Source organism: Sinohyriopsis cumingii, chromosome 19 (assembly GCF_028554795.1).
Source record: "Sinohyriopsis cumingii isolate HCF-2022 chromosome 19, ASM2855479v2, whole genome shotgun sequence".
NCBI lineage: Eukaryota > Metazoa > Mollusca > Bivalvia > Unionida > Unionidae > Sinohyriopsis > Sinohyriopsis cumingii.
The window spans coordinates 39241229-39266669 of NC_142979.1; the positions used below are offsets into that span (position 1 = coordinate 39241229).

Below are 25441 nucleotides of genomic sequence, written 5' to 3' on the forward strand. Positions count from 1 at the left end.
CTAGTAATTAGTCATACCGCCTCAAAAAACCTAATAACAGTCATCATAATACCCCTCAGAAACGACATTTATGTTGATACCACTTCTTCACAAGTTTTTGATTGTACGGACTGGTGTGTATAAAATTATTAGCTGTCCAGTTTAGCCTTTATCAGATCAAACTTCAGTGTCTCCTGATGAGTTCTGTGTAGTCAATGATGTTTTACTTTATTTTCATCTAGAATTGTTACAAAAAATATCCTTTTCTTCTACTCCATATTACAAGTTCTGTCAGCAGTGAAGTCATTACACCATGCAAGTTTCAGTTTCTGCTGAATTGATGTAACACACTGGTAATTACCAAGTAATTGAGGTTTATTATGAACCTTAATGACTCACTGTACTAATTCAGTTCCCATAGTAAACCTATGCAAACACCATATTAAAAATTCAATGCACTTAAAAAGTTTGAGTGTTCATGATCAAACCTATATTTATCAGTATTGATGAAATCTGGATGTCAGCTTCTGTGTAGAGGAAATCATATGAGCCGTGGCATTTTCTGGACCTGCATGTGTTTGAAACATGTGCTTTCAATTCCACACCAGTCAGGTGCTAATTTTAGTAATGAGTGTTCCAACCTCAAGATTGTTAAAGGACTGAAATTCCATCAATAAAACAATGTCTATTTTTTTTCACTTACAACTAGGATAAGCTCTCAAAAGATTCTTTTTCCTAAAAAAATAACTTACATTATTAACCAATCCTGGTCAGCCAAACCCATATATGGTCTATTTTATGTTCACCCATTTCCAGGCTGGTTCCCATTTTTCCATATCATTAGTACTGTAAGCAGTAACTAACACATGGCTGTTGTATGTTATAACATTATACTGAAGATTTGTATACTGCACCAGATGTAACCTAAACAAAATTATCAATTAGGGCCAGGCTGATTGGTCTGTAATTGCTTCACATTTCATGGAATCTACTTTAATTGCATATACTTTCTGTGAATATATTTTAATCTCATGCAGATAATTGTGAGGAAGGGATTAATATTTTTCTGTGGTGATGAAACTATTGGTGAAAAATTTAGCATGATATATCACCATAAGTTCTTGTGTTATTAACAATATCTTTTGACACTTCAAAATGCACAAATAATAGAGTTGAAATAAAGGCTTTTTGGCCTGTCTATAAGGAGCTCAAAGTCCAAGACTTGAAACTAATGCAGAAAATACCCTGTGGTTCAGTAATCTCAATTTGTATATCATGTATTATAATTAATTAATGTTTATTCTAACTATGCAATAATTCATTTCCTTACAAAAAGGGGCTCAACTTACTTGATTGGTATACCAAGTTTGATTGCAATACCTTGAACAGTTCTCAAGTTATAGTCCATAAATGCAAATGTTGTAAACTAACAGACAGACATAGCAACAACAATATCCCCATCAACACCACCACATAATGGAGCAATATCTTCATTTGGTGAAAATGTCTGGATCAGTTTGATAATTACATTCTACAAAGAAATTGAAATGTTTATGGATACATGGACAGACAGACATAGAGCAGCTTCAACCCTGACCCCCTAACCCCTATTTACAGATGGAGGGGGTGAAAAGGTGGAGGATGAACAAGAAACTTGCCAAAAAATTAACATAGCAACAACAGCAGTGTTGAAACCCTTATCATTAAGATCCAGCAACTGTAAAATGTTACTATTATTAGTTCTACTGGTCAAAGACCAAGAGAGCTTGAAGTGTGGTCTGTTATCCATCTTCCATATGTTGGCTCAGATTTCTCAACACTACACCTCCTGTGCTACTGAGGACCTTTTGTCTGCTTTGCTCTTATTTAAATCAGATCTCTGCTACCTTCCTGAAGATCTGACAGTGGCCACTTATGGGTCATGTTCTGCAGGTAACCTTTGAATTAGCCACTGGAAATGCAGCTTTAAAAAATCTGAACATGAATCAAATTGTCCAGTACACATTCATGCTCTTTATTTACATTGATCAGTCTCCGAATGCAAAGATATAAGACTTCATCTGATTGGCTGATACAATTAGCGATTATGGTAATAACATAGGTTGCTTGAACATGACCCCTAAGCAGTTGCTGTCAGATCTTCATGTATAACAGTGGAGATCTGATTTGAATCAGATTGGTCTGCTGTGGCACTGGTCATAATGACTTGCATACACATTTGTAGACCTATAGATGAAGAGAGGACTTATGGTCAGCTGTGGCCACTGGTCATAATGACTTGCACACACATTTGTAGACCTATAGATGAAGTGAGGACTTAATGGTCTGCTGTGGGAACTGATCATAATGACTTGCATACACGTTTGCAGACCTATAGATAAAGTGAGGACTTATTTCATTTCAGTTTGTTAATCCAGAGCAGCCTGGGTATGTGGGCTTTGCAAACCTCCCCAATCAGGTCCACAGGAAGTCAGTCAAAAAGGGCTTTGAATTTACACTTATGGTTGTTGGTGAGTATGCTAGTTTCATATGTTTTAATAATAACATTTTTATAAAGATAATTTACACATGCAGTTACAATTTTAATGGTTAAAAGGGGATGTCTTAAAATTATGAACAGCAATGGATATTGAGATTGTATATGAAGTTATCTCAGAATAGATAATGATTTTTTTTGTCTCACCTCTCCTGTCTGTGGCAGTGAAGAGATTGACCTTGCAAAAAATCCAAGTCTTTTGCTTCTGTGGAACCTTCTTGGTTTCTTAAACAACCCAAAGTAATTCTTATGCTGCATGAAGAAATAAAATCAGACAAATCCTTCCATTTTTCAAAACTCTTAAAGGCAACTTCTCTCCAGGTTTAAGAACTATTCAAGAGTTTACTTTGGGGGAACAGGTGATGACAAGGAGGTTGCTGCAGACAGTATTTTCAGCCAAAATCAGGGTATGAGACCTTGCCCAGAAATGTATCAAAACCAGATATATTTTGGGCTCTATCATCTTCTCCAATTCACTACCAGTGTGTCGGTCACTACACAATGGGACATTGGAAGGCCCATTGCTGACCAGTGGTCTCATTGGGCATTCTCTACTGCAGGTTGTCCAGTCATCTCCATGTTGAGGGTAGTGGTAAGGCCCAACCATGTTGCTGGAGTGGCCCTATCAGTGCAGCTGTCTGGTTTTGGGGGTTCCATACACTGATTTCGAAACTGTTGTCAAGAGGTCCTTGTTTAGTGGGTTGCGGGCATCGTGAAGTGTTGCTGTCAATGGCATGCTCCATGTGATAAAACCAAACTTAGGTGAATGGCCTTCTTCCTAAAAAATCATCCTTAGGGACGATGTAGTCATTGCAAGAATTAGAATCGGTCATGTTTGTATAACCCACTCTTACGTATCTGAGGGGAGATGGGGGGGCTCTAAGTGGTCTAAAGTGCTCACCTGTCAGTGTGGGTTTGAGTCTTGGGTTCAGCGAAGCATGCCAATAGCTTCTCATGGGTTGGTGGTTCTTTCCGGGGTTTTCCCAGGTTCTCCCTCCACCATTTATACTGGCCTCCACCATTTATACTGGCTGCCATGTATAGCCTATCTTGTACTGAAAAATGCTGTTAAACCCTACAACAACAACAAGAACAACAACGTTTCTAAGTGCAAAGACCCACCTGAGTGTATTTCTTTTGTAATGAACCTTTCACCATAAAGCACTGTATGATATATTATTTAGTCAATCTGACAATGATGGTCTCCGCTTGAGCTGTGCCATGTCCATCTTCTGGATATTTTTGTGTTGGTTGAAGGTGTTTGCCAGCATAAGGTCGTTGTAACTAGCGAATTCCAGGAGCCTCACTCCTCTCTCATTTGTCTGTGCATTGCAGCAGCTCCCACATGTTCCTTTCCAGTTCATGCAAATATATAGCTTGTATGTAATCCTGTTTCCTTAGAGTATTATTTATCAATGTTTGTACTGTTGATGAACCTAATGTATGTTTTATTATCTAATTAACCTTTATGCACACTGTTGATTGTTAACCTTCATTAAAATTTTCACATATTGCTTGTTGCAATTAAACCTTTTTGATGTATACATTTTTGTTTTTAACCTTGTTTGTGAAGCTGGATAGCCATACAGTGTTGGTGTGCCATAAAATCCACAGTGAAACAAACTCACCTGCAAAGTATAGATAAAACTAATAGAATCCATCTTATCCACATGAATTTGGCAGTCACGCCTGAGGTTCATAATTTGTAGGCAGGAATGAGTCTTTACTTGTGATATTTGTCACAGTTACACAGAATGAGATCACGACTTGTGATATTTGTCACAGTTACACAGAATGAGATAATTACTTGTGAGTCACAGTTGCACAGCATGACATTAATGTCCTTGGCAAAGGCACAAATGTTGGCTAAGTGTCTCTGGTACCGTCATGTATTGTGATGAATAACTGATGGGTGGATTCATCATGGAGGGTACTGCTCATCACAAGCTTAAGATGGTCATGTTAACCTATTTTTTATGCTCCAGTGACTTTTATGGGCATTTGGAATATCCCTAAAGTATCCAAGACAGAGTTTATAATATTCACACACCGTTAATTACCTACTTGTGTCTGATGGGACAGGTTTATTCATAATCATTGTTCATGCTAATGGCTTGTTGCCATCATTGGATTTTCATATTCACCCAGGAAAGATTTTAGGCAGAGTCCTGCTGAAGTTTCATTTTGCTAATGCAGGTCCTAATGTTGTCATTGACATCGTTAAGGTATCAAGTATATCTCATTTTTATGATGGGAAACTTGATGCATCCATGTTGATAGTACTTCTAAATACTCTGACCTGTTTTTCATGTCACTGTAATTAAAATGTTTGTACTATGCGCCATATCTTGTAGCCTGTTGAATGTGAGTCAAGAAATGTTGATATTAAATTTGTCTGATAAATTATCTCTTGCTATTTCAAAATACTGCTTTTAACCGCTGCGGTGGCCTACTGGTTAGAGCCTCTGCCTCGGATGCGGAAAGTCGTGGGTTTGATCCCCAGCAGAGTCATGCCAAAGACTTACAGAAATGGTACTGACAACTGCCTCAGCATTAAGAGGTTAATGTTAGGACTGGTCGGCCTGGTGTCAGGATAATGTGACTAGGTGGGACATCATGCTACATGTCTGTGGCATGATGTCCCAGAGTTAGACATCACTATAAACTGCTACACTGCAGACATCGTTGCGATATGACTGAAAAATTGTTAAAGCTAGTTTCCCCAGCCAAATTCCTAATTAGCTTGTTAAAATGGTCATTTTACACAATGTTAAATTGATTAAAGAATTTGATTTGTGTAGTCTGCCTGAGAAAATGTGCTTAATTATGACTTTTCTAGCACCTGGCATGATAAAGCTCGATAAGGATAGGCCGTCATTTAAATAACGAAGATATAACAGCAAAGCTGCAATAATGACACATCACTCAGAATCTATAAATAACAAAGACACGTACCAGGCAACAAAGGAGTGATAATCAGACACCATTCATAATCAGTTATGTCAAAATCATGGGTTTCATCTTCAGTGCAATTAAAGAATGAAAAAATCATTTTTATTTTATTTCTTTTTGATGAAAATGATTTAACAATATCCTTTAGCTATCATTCTATGCTTGTATGTTGACTAATTGAGTACAGCTTAATAAAATAAACGTTGACTACTGACAATGTCTTTGCATCTAAATAAATAAAGGATTACTTTACCAGTTGTTAAGTTATGGAACAAAGACATTTTCACCTTAGAGTTGGGTTTCTCTTTTTTTTTTCTCACCAACTGGTACATGTAAATGTTTGTTTCATTGGAGGGTAAAACTTCATAATTTATCATTATTTTTCCTTCATGATAATGTGTTTATACAAAAATTTATCTTGTACGAAAATTGTATCACATGCGAGTTATGACAGGAGTTATTGTTGTTGTTATAGGGTTTAACACCATTTTTCAGCACAAGATAGGCTATACATGGCAGCCAGTATTAATGGTGGAGGAAGAACCTGGGAAAACCACGGAAAGAACCACTGACCCACGAAAAACTACTGGCAAGCTTTCTCACATATCCATATTGGTCGAGCCCGAGACTTGAACCCATGCAGACAGAGGTGAGATGGCAGTGATCCATGACAGAGAGCGCTTTAGACCACTTGGCCTATGACAGGATTAATCACGCCAGTATAAATTGTGTACCATATGCATGTCCAATGTCATTGACATGTACAAGTAAATAAACAATTTAAATGAAACATTTGGATGTAGAGTTTCTCTGCTGTAACATTCTGAAAATCCCAATCCCATGTGAAATATGAACAATCTTTACTGTAGGTGTTGACAGTAACCTTTTACTTTTATTTTACAATATGATGTATAGTGGTTAGGTTTATGAATTCAGCACTGAATGAGTGAACAAGACAAAACAGTCTTTTCATTTTAAAAAATTTTTCTTTCTTGTATGCAGGTGAATCTGGCTTAGGAAAGTCTACACTGGTAAACAGTCTATTTCTGACCGACCTGTATCCAGAACGACACATACCATCAGCACAAGGTAACACACCAGTATTTTATTCTTACAACCCCCTTCATACCATTGAAATTTCATTATAAGAAGAAAAAAGGTTGCCAGTTAAGATATAAACTTGCCTTATAGTCTCTTCACCTTTTATTTGCCCACCAGTTGTCAAAGCATTTTATACTTTGACCTGTCTGTCTGTCTGTCTGGTAAATTATCCTTTTACACACTATAGCTTCTATTCTACAAAGCCATACTTTGTCAGACATTATGAATAGCTCGCATTTGTTTTAAGGGAAAGCCTATCAATTTTTAGGTCAAAGGTGAAGGACACTTTTACTGAGAGAAGAAAACGGTTTTGACACAATACCCTTAGCTCAGCGTCACATACCTGCATCAAGCTTTGTGCACTTGGGTATGGAAGAAGCCTATCAGTTATGAGACTAAAAGATCAAAGGTCAAAGTTACTGTTACCTAAAGAAAAATAATGGTTTCTGAATGGCAAACATGACATACCTGGACTAAACTCTGTGAATGGCTTGCACTTTGAGTAAGAAATAATCTTTTTGTTTTAGGGTAAATAAGTCAAAGGTCAAGGTAACACCGTTGATTTTTTGTTTGTTTGTTGCAGCTGAGTAGTAACCTATGATATTATTGTCTAAATCCATGCATCCATGTATTCTGAAAATTAGCATTATAGTAAAGGCATAGTATTGTTTGGAGACGCAATGCTGGACATTGTTTGATACAACATCATGTTTTCTCTTTCATTCTATAGGGAGAGTCCCTGACTGTTAGAAATGTGTGAGAATTAAGTTTAATCACCCCATTTTTACAAAATATGTACTATATAGTTAACTCTCAATTTGTTTTTATTTGACTTAACCATTTCTCATGTTTATGCAAATTAATTTTAATCTAGAAGCAGATAAACAGATAAATGCACCGAGACGTGCATCATTCACATATATATGCAAACATACAGCATGAATTCCTAAGCAGCAGCTGCCACTTTTTTAGATGAAGATTTGGCTTCCCATTGATGGATGGATCTGTGTCATGTGACATACACAAGGTTTCTCAGGAATGCAATATATGCATAAATTGGGGTTTACTGTATAAATAACATTGGTATCCTTTGTAGGATTCTTAGTATTGGATTACTATAAAGATTCCTGTAACATGCATTAGTACTGTAGAGGCCAACATTTCTGCTGCAAACTAAGCAGATACATTTTTTTTGTACTGAAATTCTGCACTCCAAATTATGCCCCATTTTGTCTTCATGATAAAATAACATTTTAAGCAGTAACATATTTCCAGAGTTAGAAAAAATCTTGCAGTTTCATTTTCGGTAACAGGTACAAGAGTTAAATGAGTGCCATTCTACATGTATATACTTTGAACATGTGGAGAAATGACAAATAATGAAACACCACCAACTAAAAAATAGCTTTTAAGACACAAACAACAATATTTGGAAGAAGATTCCATTATCTTTGGTACATTTTCCAAGTCACTTCTTAGAGAACATTGCATATTTTGGAAGGTCTATGCAAGTCAAATCTATTGAGACAATGTAATAAAAAAAATAGGGATCTTGCAAGAGGATGTAAGTAGTCAACACTAGGATTTTAAAACTAGGAATCCAGGACTTTCATTTTGGTAAAAATAGGAGTCACACCAGCAAAAGTTGTAGTCCACTCCCAGAAAATGTGGAACATTGCAGATTAGAAGAACTATTGTTTGCCCTTGAGTTTAATTTCTATATTCTTTATACCACTGACATATAGCTCTTGTTTTTTTTTCTTCCATTACAGTGAGAATGAATTTTGTCAATCCAAGGAAAGGTCTTATTCCAAACGCTAAGCCAGTTATTGCATATTTTCTTACACTTGACTACTGTTCCATTCAAACCATGAGTTCTGGCAACTTTAGCACTCTTCTGAATCTCGTTACATTGATGTACTCTTTTAATGACAACATGCACATCTGGGGGTCTTTCAGCCACTGAATTCTGTCATTGTAAATATCAGCACAACTAAAATGATTAATTGACCAATATATTTTCCTACTCAGCAAGTAGCTGTAGCAAGACTGGCAAGCCTCCCTGCTATTGTGTGCATATGGAGGACTCCCACATAAGTGATTTTCTGTGTCCCAGATAAAAAACGCTGCATCCAGATATGTGTGATAAAGCATTTCCATGACCGTGGTTCCATGACCGTGGGTCATAATTCAGAAATATTTGTACAGCACAACAATTTATAATCATTAAAATGCATGTCATGTTAAGAAAGTTTCACTTTAAAACCAGTCAACTTTTGTTACTACGCAAGTCAGCAGGGGATATTTACAAGTCTTGTGCTCTTAAAATAAGTAATAAAAAAGAGTGAAAAGCAACAAGCTTTGTAAAATTTAACAGATAATTTATTTCCCTCAAATACAGAGTAAGAATATAATAAAAAGGAACTTACAGTATTACCATTAAATCCCAAATAGTCCTAGAATTACAGACACAAGTCCTAATTATTAACAATCCTGAATAAAATTTAGTAGAAGTCCAGATTTACTCCTGAAGCTGAAGTTGTTGATGTGGATGTTGTAGCTTTTAGAGTGTTGATGTAATTCCTGGCCTGAATACACTATAAATTTCAGTGAATGTCTCTATCCAAGAATTGTATTAGAGCACTTTTGCATTTCCAGAGAAAATAATCACTTGAATTCAGTAATTTAGAAAAATTAGATTCCAGCTTGAAATAATACTGGACACAATGTATAATACAACTTGAAAATGCTAGAACTTAAAGCATGAATAAATAATGCTCTCAGGAGATTTTATAGTTCTTTACTTGCCCTCAGGTCACAATTAGCATTTTTTTAAAAGAAAATATTGCCTATGGAAAATAACCTCTTATGTATTATCCTGATATTTACAAAATAAAAATATTAGTTATTATTAGAAACCAGAACTTGGACTATGTCAAATACTCTAAGGAAATTCCATAACCTAGACTTGGAGCCAAATAAATATATTGACTTCTGTTAATAATAATTCTGATTTTAAACCCATACATTACAGTTTAGCTATGTATTAGTTGTTTACAGAGAAATGTCAATTCAGGTTAAGAAGAAATGAACTCAGATTAGGACAAGGTCAAGTCCAACATGCAGTGTTACATTATAATAGTATGTAATGAAATTTAAAAAAACTAGCTGACAAACAATGCAAATTAAATATACCTAACAGGATGTTTTAGAACATTATTTACAGCATAGCAAAGCAGTTTGGATGTGGTGGGAACAAGACTAATAGAGATAAAATTCTTCTTAATAAATTTGTCTAGGTGATTAAAACCTGAAAGCTTGATATTCTGTCTCTGTGATATCGAACCAACATTTATTTTTGTCCTTTTTCCACAACTGTAATGTACAATAAAAATAATATGACTTCTAATTCTGGAAACATTTATTTCTGTGAATTTGATCACCATAAGTTAAATTGTTTGTTTTGATTTGTCACATGTCACACAATTCTTCTGTTATGAGGATATCATGTACAACAAGATGAAAATTTAGAACCATTTCTGCTTCTAAGGAGGATTCACCAAGGGACTTTCCCCAAGAATCACTATCACCTGCTACACTTCCCAACTCTGTTTCCCACTTCAAACATGTCTCTGGTATAGTGTTAGTGTCAGGCATCCTTAGCATTTTATTTATGTTGGATGTCTGGGTGTACATGTTTGGGGTTAAGTCTAAGTTTTGAGATTTGGGTGAATTTCATAAAGTCATTGTGTTAAATCGACATAATGCATGAAAATCACACATTAAAGTAACTCTGAGAAATCAACATAATGATGAAAATCACACATTTAAGTCACTCTGACAAGTCAACAGAATGCATGAAAATCACACTGACATCGCTGTTAAATCGACAGAATGGATGAAAATCACATTAAATTCACTGATAAATCGACAGAATGGATGAAAATCACACATTAAAGTCACTCTGAGAAATCAATGGAATGGATGAAAATCATACATTAAAGTCACTCTGAGAAATCAACAGAATGGATGAAAATCACACATTAAAGTCACTCTGAGAAATCAACAGAATGGATGAAAATCACACATTAAAGTCACTCTGAGAAATCAACAGAATGGATGAAAATCATACATTAAAGTCACTCTGAGAAATCAACAGAATGGATGAAAATCACACATTAAAGTCACTCTGAGAAATCAACATAATGATGAAAATCACGCATTTAAGTCACTCTGACAAGTCAACAGAATGCATGAAAATCACATTGACATCGCTGTTAAATCGACAGAATGGATGAAAATCACACATTAAATTCACTGATAAATCGACAGAATGGATGAAAATCATACATTAAAGTCACTGAGAAATGAACAAAATGGATGAAAATCGCACATTAAAGTCACTGAGAAATCAACAGAATTGATGAAAATCACACATTAAAGTCACTCTGAGAAATCAACAGAATGGATGAAAATCATACATTAAAGTCACTCTGAGAAATCAACAGAATGGATGAAAATCATAGATTAAAGTCACTCTGAGAAATCAACAGAATGGATGAAAATCACACATTAAAGTCACTCTGAGAAATCAACAGAATGGATGAAAATCATACATTAAAGTCACTTTGAGAAATCAACAGAATGGATGAAAATCACACATTAAAGTCACTCTGAAAAATCAACAGAATGGATGAAAATCATACATTAAAGTCACTCTGAGAAATCAACAGAATGGATGAAAATCATACATTAAAGTTACTCTGAGAAATCAACAGAATGGATGAAAATCACACATTAAAGTCACTCTGAGAAATCAACAGAATGGATGAAATTCACACATTAAAGTCACTCTGAGAAATCAACAGAATGGATGAAAATTATACATTAAAGTCACTCTGAGAAATCAACAGAATGGATGAAAATCACACATTAAAGTCACTCTGAAAAATCAACAGAATGGATGAAAATCACACATTAAAGTCACTCTGAGAAATCAACAGAATGGATGAAAATCACACATTAAAGTCACTCTGAGAAATCAACAGAATGCATGAAAATCACATCGATGTTGCTGATAAATCGACAGAATGCATGAAAATCACACATTAAAGTAACAGTGATAATTCAACAGAAGGCATGAAAATCATACATTAGTCACGGAGAAATCTACAGAATGCATGAAAATCACAGTAATGTCACTGATAAATCACATGGAAATTGCATGTTAGTAAACCATTTTTTTCTTCATGAAATTATTCATGGTTAGAAATATCCCCCTTTTCTTCGGAGGGGTGGGGGTGGATTTCCCCCCTTAATTTGCAGTTCTAGACTAGACCCTGCGTGTTTGTGTAAGTACAGGAACTATTGAACTTTCAGTTTTCTTTCACATGCATTTTGAAACAAATAGGTAAAACCTCATTGTCATCGTTTCTTGGATTTTTGCAACCAAATTTCCTTTCACTGTTGATTAAATATTACTTTGCCAAGAAAATGTTTAAGAGGGCCATGCATTGGCAGCTTGATGAAGATTCACAAACATATTTTGAATATTAAAGTTCTTTTCTGTTTTACAGAGAAAATCTCACAGACAGTTAAAATTGATGCCTCAACAGTAGAGATAGAGGAAAGAGGAGTCAAACTAAGGCTAACTGTTGTGGATACACCAGGATTTGGAGACTCATTAAACTCTGTAGACTGGTATAACACTTATATTTTCCTTGCCTATGTAGACTGGTATAGAACCTATTTTCCTTGCCCATGTAGACTGATATAGAACTCATTTTCTTTGCCCATGTAGACTGGTATAAAACTTACACTTTCCATGCTCATATTTTTTAAAGCTAATTTGGTCTTAATGAAAAGTAAGCTTATGAAGTGGTTCTACTTCCATGTGTTATCTGTAAGTAGCTACTATTTAGACTAAGATTCAGCCAAACTTGGCAGATTCTGGCAGGAAGGTCTTTCAAGCTTGTACAAGTGATACTGATTAATTATAAGATACGGCAGCCCTTACTGAAAATAGAGAAACCTTTAACTGTCCTTTAACTCCTCCAGAACAGATGAGGAATATGACAGGGTTTCACCAAGCCTTAAATGAAAATGGTGCCAGTCATATATCAATATGGCTTCAATGACCACTGTCTTTAAAATCTTGTTTTCGCTACTCTCCCTGAATGGATGATCATTATGACTTTGGGTTTTCACAAAATAAATTCTAATGATGTCTACTTTGTTCTGAATTAAAAAATATCACAAATTGTTTAAATACTTGACACTTAAAGAGAAGAAATGTTCTTATCCTCAGCTTTAGAGCATCAGTTCCTTCAAGAGACTCTTTTTACTTACACAGGACTCACCTTGACCTCAGACCTCACATCTATGTATCTATTTTCCGCCAAAGTTTGATGTTTAATTTCACCACAACTTTGGAGACCAAGACTTCCATTATGAGGTATCTTGTGATGTAGATATGTTGACACCATAACTGGATTGCTTTTTCCTACTTTTCAGGGTAATGATAGTATTACAGTCATTAATCTTGCCGTGTTGTAACAGGTACCTTGATATGTACATGTGTTATGTTCTTGTTGTGGGGTTTAACGCCATTTTTCAGCAGTTTATGGCTATACATGGTGGACAGTATTAATGGTGGAAAAGAAACCCGGGAAAACCCTGGAAAGAACCACTGACCCACGAGAAGCTACTGGCAAGCTTTCTCACATACCCACAATGGCTGAATCCGAGACTTGAACCGGCGCAGCACGTATTATGTTACATGCTTGACTGGTGATACTTAGTTTTATTAATAATTGGATATAACTATTATGGGAGGATGAATTTTGTGTATCCTGAGTATAGTAGTTTCATATTTTAACTTAACACGTAGCTTAAAAGACATTGTTAACTTATCTATCTCCCATTCAGTGTCTTATGTAATGAAGTTATGGAACATTTTTCCCACCTTTTCAGCTTTAAGCCCATTATCCAGTATGTTGATGACCAATTTGAGCGCTATCTTAATGATGAGAGTGGACTTAACAGAAGACATATTGTGGACAATCGAGTTCATTGTTGTTTCTATTTCATTAATCCATCAGGACATGGGTAAGACATTATCAATGTTATCTACCTTTATCAATGTTATCTACCTTTATCAGTGTTATCTACCTTCATCAATGTTATCTACCTTTATTAATGTTATCTACCTTTGAACAGTGTAATCTTAGAATGGATAAGGCATTATTAATGTTATCTACCTTTGAACAGTGTAATCTTAGAATGGATAAGGCATTATTAATGTTATCTTCCTTTGAACAGTGTAATCTTAGAATGGGTAAAGCATTATTAATGTTAACTACCTTTGAACAGTGTAATCTTAGAATGGATAAGGCATTATTAATGTTATCCACCTTTGAACAGTGTAATCTTAGAATGGGTAAGGCATTATTAATGTTATCTTCCTTTGAACAGTGTAATCTTAGAATGGGTAAGGTCTTTTTAATGTTATCTACCTTTGAACAGTGTAATCTTAGAATGGGTAAAGCATTATTAATGTTATCTACCTTTGAACAGTGTAATCTTAGAATGGATAAGGCATTATTAATGTTATCAGTGTAATCTTAGAATGGGTAAGGCATTAATGTTATCTAAATTTGAACAGTGTAATCTTAGAATGGATAAGGCATTATTAATGTTATCTGCCTTTGAACAGTGTAATCTTAGAATGCAGGCAACAGTTGTTATTCACACATTTGATGCAGGCGACAGTTTTTTTTATGCACAGATCTGATGCAAGTGTCAGTTTGTGCATACATTTGCAAGGGCCAGTTTTTATGGACAGATTTCATGCAAAGGGCATTTTTTAATGACAGATTTGATGAAAGTGTCAGTTTTTATTGATACATGTGATGCAAGGGAAAGTTTTTATGGACAGATTTGATGAAAGGGACAGTTTTTATTGATACATGTGATGCAAGGGACATTTTTTATTGATACATGTGATGCAACAGACAGTTTTTATGGACAGATTTGATGAAAGGGACAGTTTTTATTGATACATGTGATGCAAGGGACAGTTTTTATGGACAGATTTGATGAAAGGGACAGTTTTTATTGATACGTGTGATACATTTTTTATGGATGCATTTGCTGAAAGAGACAGTTTGTATGCACACATTTGATGAAAGAGACAGTTTTTATGCATGCACTTGATGCAAGGGACAATTTTTAGGTGCAGAATTGATGTAAGGGACAGTTTTCATACATACATTTGATGCAAGGGACAATTTTTATGCACAGATTTGATGTAAGGGACAATTTTTATGGATATATTTGATGCATGGGACAGTTAATGCACATATTTGATGCATGGGGCAGTTTTTATGGATACATGTGATGCAAGGGACAGTTTTTATGAACAGATTTGATAGAAGGGACAGTTTTTTTATGCATACATTTCATGAAAGAAACAGATTTTATGCACACCTTTGATGCAAGGGACAGTTTTTATGCACTTTTTTTATGCATGGGACAGTTTTTATGCACACATTTGATGCAAGTGCCAGTTCTGATGCACAGATTTGATGTAGGTTACAGTTTTATAAACTTATTTATTTAAAAGGCTGAAAAATTCACTTGGTAGTCTTAAAAAAATAATTTTGACAGGGTCCAGTTTATGAAATTATTAACTGGTATCTTAGCAATTTTATTTCAGCTGATGATTCCCAAAATAGTACAGTTAAAGACAGAAGACTGAAAAAAGAATTGAATTTCAGTGGGTTGTTTATGCAAAAAGGAATAATGGTTAGAGATTAAATGAAAAGTAAAGTTGAGAGACTGGTTAAAAGAAAATGTGTAAAACTGACACATAATTATTATAAAATTGTGCATGAAATCAAAATGTTTAGTCCAGATTTGACAAGAAACTCATAATACATTTTTGTGATTGCTGTTATGAATACAACTTAAGAATTTTTAAGGATACAGGAATTATCTAACACAAATCCTTTTTTATTATAAACTTTATCAGGTTTATGCCTGGATAGTCATTTTATCAAAAAGCTATATAGTTCATAAAAAATGGTTTTAAGTATTTTTTTTATTAAGTACTACCTCACCAAGATTGTCATGATTATTTTTCTCTGTTATTTTGCATTTTGGTGCAAATAGAGTTATGAATACCAGTCTCTGAAATACGGTACTCATGCTTTGTGTTTTTGCTCGCATTTGAAATTGCCACCCACCTTACAGTACAGTATTAGGAGAATGGAATGGATCAGAATGATCTCTGTGTGTAACTTTCAAAATGAGACCATTGGATATTGGCATTATGTTTGGAATGATCTCTGTGTGTAACTTTCAAGATGAGACCGTTGGATCTTGCCTTTATGTTTTGAATGATCTTCATGTGTAACCTTCAGAATGAGACCGTTGGATATTGCCATTATGTTTGGAATGATTTTTGTGTGTAACTTTCAGGATGAGACTATTGGAACTTGCCATTATGTTTGGAATGATTTCTGTGTGTGACTTTCAGGATGAGACCATTGGATATTGGCCTTATGTTTGGAATGACCTGTGTGTAACTTTTTGGATGAGACTGTTGGATATTGCAATTATGTTTGGAATGATTTCTGTGTGTAACTTTCAGGATGAGACCATTGGATATTGCCATTATGTTTGGGATGATTTCTGCGTGTAACTTTCAGAATAAGACCGTTAGATATTGCCATTATGTTTGGAATGATTTCTATGTGTAACTTTCAGAATGAGACCATTGGATATTGCCATTATGTTTGGGATGATTTCTGTGTGTAACTTTCAGAATGAGACCGTTGGATATTGCCATTATGTTTGGAATAATTTCTGTAACTTTCAGGATGAGACCATTGGATATTGCCATTATGTTTGGAATGATTTCTGTAACTTTCAGGATGAGACCATTGGATATTGCCATTATGTTTGGAATGATTTCTGTGTGTAACTTTCAGGATGAGACCATTCGATATTGGCATTATGTTTGGAATGATCTCCGTGTGTAACTTTTAGGATGAGACCATTGGATATTGCCATTATGTTTGGAATGATCTCCATGTGTAACTTTCAGGATTAGACCATTGGATGTAGCCATTATGTTTGGAATGATCTCCATGTGTAACTTTCAGGATGAGACCATTGGATGTAGCTATTACGTTTGGAATGATCTCCATGTGTAACTTGCAGGATGAGACCATTGGATATTACCATTATGTTTGGAAAGATCTCCATGTGTAGCTTTCAGGATTAGACTATTGGATATTGCCATTGTGTTTTTCAGAATGATCTCTATGTGTAACTTTCAGGATGAGACCATTGGATATTGCCTTTATGAGAGCCTTACACCACAAAGTGAACATTGTGCCAGTCATAGCTAAAGCTGACACCCTCACAAAGCAAGAAGTCTTGAATTTAAAGAAAAAGGTAGGTGTTAGCGCAGAGGTATTTAGAATGGATATAGGAAAGAAAAAAGTATTTTTTAACTCCAAAACAAAGTAGTTTATGGGATGTTCTATTTTCTCGCTGTCTGTTAGAACTTGTTTCTTATTGCTGTTCCTCTTCAGCTACTTGGAGGATTGCCATAAAACTCTACACACACATTGCCATGAAATTCTGCGCACACATTGCTATGAAACTTTATGCACACAATCATCCTAGGTCTGTATTGTCCTAATTGAAAAGGTGTCTCACAGACGTCTGGTATGACAGCCATAGTTACCAGCTTAAAAATCATTTTATTACTACACCTACTGAATAGATAGTCATGTCAGTATGGGGGTTTTCACTGTCTGGTTGGTCTCATGAAATTGGTGCTGATTTGATATCCAACTGCAGTCATCCTGCTCTTGCTACTCCTCCTTAATAGAATGTCATATTGAAATGGGGTTTTTCACTACGACTTCTTATGATATCCAGTTGAAAATGGTGCCAACTTGATGTTTAAGATACCACCATGGTGGCCATCTTGAAAATCTTGCTATCACTGTTTTTCTTGAATGAATGGTCAGTTCACTATCAGGTTTGACAGAAAGGCTTCTTCTTATGTCTACTTGGTCTTAAATGAAAATGGCGCTGATCTGAATTCCATTGTTGCTGCAAAAGTTGCCACCTGAAAATCATCTTATTGCTTCTCAGGTTGGTCCTAAATGAAAATAGTTCTGCTGACATCCAGTGGGACTAACACAGCGACCATATTCAAAATCTCATTACTGTATCTCCTGAATGAATGGTCTTATCAGCAAGGGGTTTTGATTGAAAGATTTCTTGTGATGGTTATAAACGAAAATGGTGCCAATCTGATCTCCATTATGGCCACCACAATGGCCATCTTCAAAATCTTGTTATTGCTACTTCTCCTAGATTGCTGCTGGTATCAGCATTATGCCTTCACCAGAATGATTGTGATGTCTTGCTGGTCCTAAATGGATATGGTGTCAGTCAGATATTAAACATGGCAGTCATCTTGAAAGTTTTACCTGTACTCCTCCAAAACAGAAAGTCATATCAGCATGGAGTTCTCAGCTGACGTGTTTTTATAATGTTTTGTTGCTCCTGAATTAAAATTATGCTGACCTGATGTCCGACATCTTGAAAATCTTAATATTGCTACTGCTTTTAAAAGGAGTCATTTTGACATCGAGGTTTCCTCTGAAGTGTCTTCAGTTGGTGTCTTGTTAGTCCTAAATGAAAATGATTCTAAGAGACCCTCAATATAGCCACCATGATGGCCATCTTTGAAAATGTTGTCTTTTTTATGCTTTCTGAAAGGATAGCTATTTCAGCATGCAGTTTTCACCAGGATATTTCTTATGATACTTTGGGCAGTTCCATTGGAACATACATGGTACCCATGGAAGGCTCTTTAAAAAAAAATACATGCTATGGTATTCTGGTTACTCAGAGAATTCATATGAAAATAGAAATTCTAAATTGCATCAATGGGTGACTACCTCACATTAAAAGTGCCTTCCCTGTACCAAGTATATTTTACTGGGACAGGCCTTGGATGGTTCTGAATGTATTCATGGGTGACTATTTCACATTAAAAGTGCCTCCCTCTACCAAGTACCATATATACTTGCGTATATTCCGACCCCCAAACTGAACAGGTATAAACACTGAAAAGTGCATGACCTGCATATAAACCGACCTACAACTCCGAGACATCTCAAGATGCACAGGGTAAGTTCTAAATGCATTTATTTAGGCAATGTTATATTAAAAAAATTATATATATATATACTTATCTCGAGGTTGGCGTGCATGATTATTAAGAAGAAATGGTATAAACTTGTTTGAAAAGTAATTTATTTAATTTTCTGTTTTCTTATTGTTTCTGCCTAATTTAGATTTGTGTATAATTTGATTGAACGATAACAAGAGTTTAGCATTTTTGCGAGATGCTGTAACACTACCTCTCCCTTTTGACTTGATTATTGTTTGTTTATGCATTATTGCATTGGTCACCGGTAATTACGTTTTTAGCAGTATGACAACACAATGAACAAAAGCAGTACTGTTCGATACTAATACCATAAAAGCTGAGTTGTAGTTTGCTTTGATGTTAGCGACTTTACACCATACCTGTCAACATTCACACCAGGAGGAAATAAAAACTCCCGATTTTTGGGGTCGCTCCACGTCTACCTCCCAATTTCATAATATCTTCCGATTTGTGCAGAGAACTACTGATTATTACATTATGTCTTCGATTTTCATTTCTTCTAAACAAGAAAAGCCCTACATGTTCTGTTGTATCACATGTGAATAATTGTTGTGATGAAATAATTATTTTAATATAAAGAATTCGCTTCTTCATGAAATAGAATGTTAAGTTTAAGCATTATTCACATAAATTAATGATTTTTTTTCCCTCTGCAATAAAAAATAATAAAACACAACAAAAAAGTAAACCACAACAATAAAATCATGCCCAATTAATTTCAGTCCCAGGAATGATCACTACAGATGCTGTAACTCCATCTGCTATAGATCCATTACCACAAGAGAAACTTATAAGAGTGAACACTTGGCATTTTTATACTGTATATGCCAATGATAACTACCATCGTTAAATTAAAAGAAGGAATGAAAATACATACCACAAAGCAAATGTGTCCTCAAAAACTAATTCATGATACATGTTTTAAATAATAAACAATACTAAATGCTTTATGAGTTGACAATAAGGGAATAAGGTTGGATATACAAAGAGTGGAAAATAGTTGCCACATGTACGGTACCATGAGGCTGGCTATTTGGTACCTTTAGTTAACAAAATTGGGAATTCTTTATTTTCCAATCAGTTGCTGGTGCTTGCATAACACACAAGTGTAGAATATGGTATCTTTGAATGACAGCGGAGGGCCAATTGTTTTCTCAAAATAGTTGCATTGATAAGGATTAACTTTTAATTAGTCGTGCTGGCTTTCTTGCTTGTTTATTTAAGACTAATCTTTAGCTATTGTGCAGTGTGACCACAGCTGACCAGAATATGAAAATAGGGCACATCGTTGGGGGAAATAGGGCAGTGTCACTGGCAGAAAAGTCTTTTTGCGAATTTCATGCATATTGGACCAGGAAGATTGATCAATATTGAGTGAAAACAAGGCTTTAAAAATGCCACAAAACACCTCCCGATTTTAGGTCCCAATCTCCATTTTTTCTTTATTCAGTCTCGTGACTTGGTGTTTGAAAAGTTCACAGGTATGCCTTTGCCCCCGTTTTACAAAACTGTGGTAATCTTAGTAATATTAAGGAATAAAAGGCAATTACACATCAATGTACTTGTTTAGCTACCGGTCAAGATTCCCTTTTATCACAATCCAGTTTCACGGTTTTAAGGATTAACCCTTTATCTCATACAAGCGTCTTTGGATGCCTCTACTCCATTCGCATGGAAGCGCCTTTTGATGCCTCTGCAAGATTCGCATAGAAGCGCCTTTTGACGCCTGCTGTAAACATCAGCCATTTTGAGAGTTTTCGTAGCGCCACCTTCGGGGAAAATCCCCCTATTACATACTACATTCATTTCTGCGAATGACAATTACGTCAGATCACATGGTCGCTATTCATGCACTGGTCGATATCTGCTATTTAAAGTAACTGGGTCGTAATCTCCACTCGCCAAAATGGCAGCCGCGGATTTCATTCAGTACGTACGAAGTTTTCACGATTAGAATAACAACCACGAAAGATTCAATAAATTAGGTAAAGGCTCTGATATTAATGTAGGCAGCAATTAGTTTTTATAACTTATCAAATTCAGATGACTTAGTGATATAGATGCACACGAAAACCTTGTCAATTTCGAGTATCGGAAATGGCAGCTACGGTTGGTCACGCGGCCTCACTGACATGACGGTGAACGAGTTCTCTCAAGATTTCGAAGCACATAAAAAGTTCTTCTGTGGAAAATAATTACACAGCTATAACAATCGGACATTACTCTTAAATTTTTCCACATATAATATATGTGTACCAAAAATGTAAAATGGTTAAAATTGTTGTTAAACGTAACATACACTAAATTGCTTAACAGTTCACAGGCAGGATTTCATTCAGTACTTAGGAAGTTTTCACGAGTAGAATCTCAACCACGAAAGATTCAATAACTTTGGTAAAGGTTATGATATTTATGTAAGCAGCAATTAGTTTGTATTGATTATTAAATTCAGATGACTTAGTGATGTAGACACAGACGAAAAACGTGTAAATTTCGAGTATGGGAAATGGCAGCTACGGTCGGTCACGCGGCCTCACTGACATGACGGTGAATGAGTTCTCTCTCGATTTTAAAGCACATTAAATATTCTTCTGTGAAAAATAATTACACAACTATAACAATCGGACTTTACTCTTCAATTTTTCCATATATAATAGATGTCTACCTTAAACGTAAAATGGTTAAAACTGCTGTTAAACATAACACCACTACATTGCTTAACAATTCACAGGCATGCCTATGCGGATGCGGTCTGCTAGGTAACAGGTGTTCTATTTATAGCGTGCTGCACTTTGTCACTATGCTCTATGAAGTAAAGGGTTAACTGGCCTGAACTTCTGTTGCAAAACGATAGAAATTTGCCAACTATCAACATAGGAGACGTCAAAATATCAAACTTTCCATTGTGTGGAAAAATATGATGTTTGTTCAGTTAAAATACAAAACTAAAATTGATTGATGATGATCTTAGTTGAACTATATGAGAATTTTAGCCCTTATTATTACCATTCTTCGTTAACATGTTGTCGTCATGGGGTTTAATGCCATTTTTCAGCACATGATAGGCTATGCATGGCGGACAGTATTAATGGTGGAAGAAGAACCTGGGAAAACCCCGGGAAGAACCACCAACACACGAGAACCTACTGGCAAGCTTTCTCACATACCCACATTGGCCGAATCCTAGACTCGAACTTTTGCAGACAGGTGAGATGGCAGTGATCCGAAATGGAGAGCACTTTAGACCACTTGACCACTCGAGGCCCCCTTGTGAACATGTAAATTATGATGGTTTTGTGCCTTGTACAAATAAACGTGCATACCTTCTTAAATCTATTACCTCAGTTTTGTAGGATCACTTATATCATTGAAAATGAATAACTTGTGAGTGCGTGATTCATCGTAAATGAAACAGCTATCAAGGGCTAGCTGAAATGTTATCTGGAAGAATGCAGTTTGGTTGAAACAATGAATAAAGCAAAATCTGTATCAAATATGTTTGGGAATAAGTAAGGATTTAATTGACACTATGCATGCTTTGCAATGTGTAAGTACTGTCCATTATAGTTCAGCATGGTCTCCCTGGTAAATTCAACCGGCCCACGAATTATGAAGTCTGTATTTACCTTTAATTAACTTTGTTTTGGAGAAATCAGAAAATATGCACATGCAAAATAATAACAAAATCAATCATAGTACTATGTAACAGTTTAATAATTGTCAGGTCTCCAGATGTTTTTTACATGCCTATGTCTTGTTGTTTCATGTCCCAAGATTTAAGCCATTACAGTAGTAAAAAAAAAAAAAAAAAAAAAAAAAAAAAAACTGTCAAGTTTAGACATTGGCCCGCTGATAAGCCGAGCCCGCTTCTTCCAGGCCTTATTTTTCCCTAAATTATTTGGCTTATATGCAAGTGTATATGGTATATTTTACTGGAACAGGCCTTGGTTGGTTCTGAATGCAGTTGTTGCAAATTGTACATGTAATATCACTCCATGATGGCTGTCTTGAAAACTTAGTCACTGCTCTCTCCGATTAAATGGGTGTAATGACATGGTGTTTTCACCAAAAGTCTTCTAGTGGTGTCTGCATGGTTATAAAGGAAAATTTACCACATTTAGAGAAAATGAGTTGTACAGTGAACGATACTATTTTACACCCCTTCACAAATGGGGAAGCTGTGTCATCCATGTCTGTCAGCCTGTCCTGAAAAGTTTAATGTTCAGGTCACTGTGATAACATCTGTGCTCTTATAATTATTTTAGATAATGGATCAGATAGATGAGTATGGAATCAGTATATACCCACTACCTGAGTGCGATTCCGATGAGGATGAGGACTACCGGGAACAATGTCGGCTGCTTAAGGTAAAAAACTGGTTTCATTTTGTAAATTTGTGTTAGAATATAATACAATCCATCAAGACTGCTCTAGTGGCCTAGTGGTTAGAGTATCCGCCTCGGATGCAGGAGGTCGCGGGTTCAATACCCGGCCAGGTCATACCAAAGACTTCTAAAAATGGTACGAACAGCTGCCTCACTTGGTGCTCAGCATTAAGAGGTTAGTGTTAGGACTGGTTGTCAGGATAATGTGACTGGGTGGGACATCATGCTACATGTCTGCAGCATGATGACCCAGTGCTAGACATCACTATTAACAGCCACACTGCAGACGTCTTAGCGATATGACTGAAAAATTATTAAAGCCACATTAAAAATCCAAATCACACACACACATGCACAATCTAATAATGCAAAAGTTGACTTAACATTTTGTAAATGACTGGGCCATAGGGCCAAGTGAGCTTGTGGTATGTATGACTTTGTGTCTGTCATGGGCTTTGGAAGCTGCAGTAGCTTGTGGTATGACCTTGTGTCTGTCATGGGCTGTGGAAGCTACAGTAGCTTGTGGGATGACCTTGTGTCTGTCATGGGCTGTGGAAGCTACAGTAGCTTGTGGGATGACCTTGTGTCTGTCATGGGCTGTGGAAGCTGCAGTACCTTGTGGTATGACCTTGTGTCTGTCATGGGCTGTGGAAGCTGCAGTAGCTCAGTTGGCAGAACATCGGACTTGTAATCTATGGATTGTTGGTTTGATACATGATCAAGCCAGGCTGGGTTGGCTGCTTTTGTGTGTCACTAAAATGAGGCACTTAGCTTCCATTTCTTTGGCATTTGAGTTTGTGGCAAAATCAGGACTGGTTTTTTACTGGAGTCTTGATACATGTTTAAGAACCTTACTCCATTCTGTACACACCAATGTATCAGATTTATATTGGGGTGCTCACCTGGAATGGGGATGGGGGGCTGGTACTGCAGAGCTTGTGGGCTCAGAATCTTACTGTAAATGAACAACCTGGAAATGTGCGCTGTTTTTCTAGCACGAGATGTCATATTGTCATGTGGTCAGGTAACATCAGTCTGGGTAGGAATAGAATTAGTTGAATGTCTTTTCTCCATCTTAACTGTGGTATACTATTTGCTGGCTGTGTTGAGTAGCATTGTGATATCTACAAACTTTTTGATCTTGGGAACTTCTATCCATCACTGCAACCATCCAGATCTCTTGATTGCATAATACTTTTAGATTAGTTAAGGGATTCATGTGAAAACACTTTATTCTTCACAAATTGTTTTGAGCAAAGTAGATTATCAGAATGAGCTTTGCAGCAACTCTCTACTAACAGTTGTCTTTAAATAAATTATTTTACATTATTTGTCTCCATCAGTGCCAAGAAGTGCTTTTGCTGTCATGAAAGGTGATAGGTTTGCTAGTATTTGATTTACATTGCTGGATTCACTGATGAGAAATCAGGTCAGTTTCCTGATTTGGACAAGTTTCTCATCTGAGTCACTCTGTGAGTTATTCCTGGTCCATTTGAGACCAGGTCTCATACTATTGGTATTTGTTTTGTTTCATTTTTCCATACTGGAAGAGTATTGCTTAGTCACCTGTGCTACCCACCCATCTCAGAGCCCAACAAGGGATAGATTTATGCCAATTTGTTACATTTATCATGTCAGGACTACAATATATTTTTATACTCAAGCCTTGCTTGATTGACCCCTGCCATCATCCTCAGAGGCTATGTTCTTTCTAAGGCTTGTAGAACAAAACTGTTTATTTAATCACAAATATTACCTTTAAAAGGATGGTGGGCAGAAAAAATTTGACATGTCTGTAACGTATCCCCTGAAGCTTGGCATGACTAGTGGATTGATCAGAATGGTTCTTGTGACCACCTTGAAGTTAAGACCAAAGCAGTTTGTTGCATCACACTGGCAACAGACAACCTCTTCTCTACTCATCTACCAGGATCTGCACCAACAACACTGGTTTAAATCCACAGTTTTGCATCCACTCATGACACTCAGGAGAACACACAAATCGTTTCTGCACCCCCAAGTCAGCAGGGTACACACCGATAAAGATATCCAAAGCCTGGTCAGTTTAATTCACAATACCCGTAATTTTAAATTCATTAAGAAACTGCTTGTATTTCTCCATTACTTTTTAATTCTTTATCTACTAGTGCCGCTGGAATGGCTCACTGTTCTGACGGGCTGTCGCTACTGCAGCTAATTTGGAGGCCACCTACCAGAACCTGATGC

The 25441-nt window shown here is 36.0% G+C and overlaps 1 protein-coding gene across 6 annotated transcripts in view; it reads left to right on the forward strand.

Annotated features, from left to right (window-relative positions):
• The window catches only part of LOC149775531 (septin-2B-like), a 172546-nt gene that overhangs the window by 108069 nt on the left and 39036 nt on the right, over positions 1-25441 (forward strand). For all 6 annotated transcript variants that reach the window (XM_089944119.1, XM_089944115.1, XM_089944114.1 and 3 more), the window contains exons 2-7: positions 2384-2489; positions 6470-6556; positions 12145-12268; positions 13541-13675; positions 16912-17029; positions 23096-23197. In XM_089944119.1, coding sequence (XP_089800245.1) covers positions 2480-2489; positions 6470-6556; positions 12145-12268; positions 13541-13675; positions 16912-17029; positions 23096-23197 — 576 coding nt within the window. In that variant the 5' untranslated portion in view covers positions 2384-2479. The remainder of the gene's footprint in view (positions 1-2383; positions 2490-6469; positions 6557-12144; positions 12269-13540; positions 13676-16911; positions 17030-23095; positions 23198-25441) is intronic.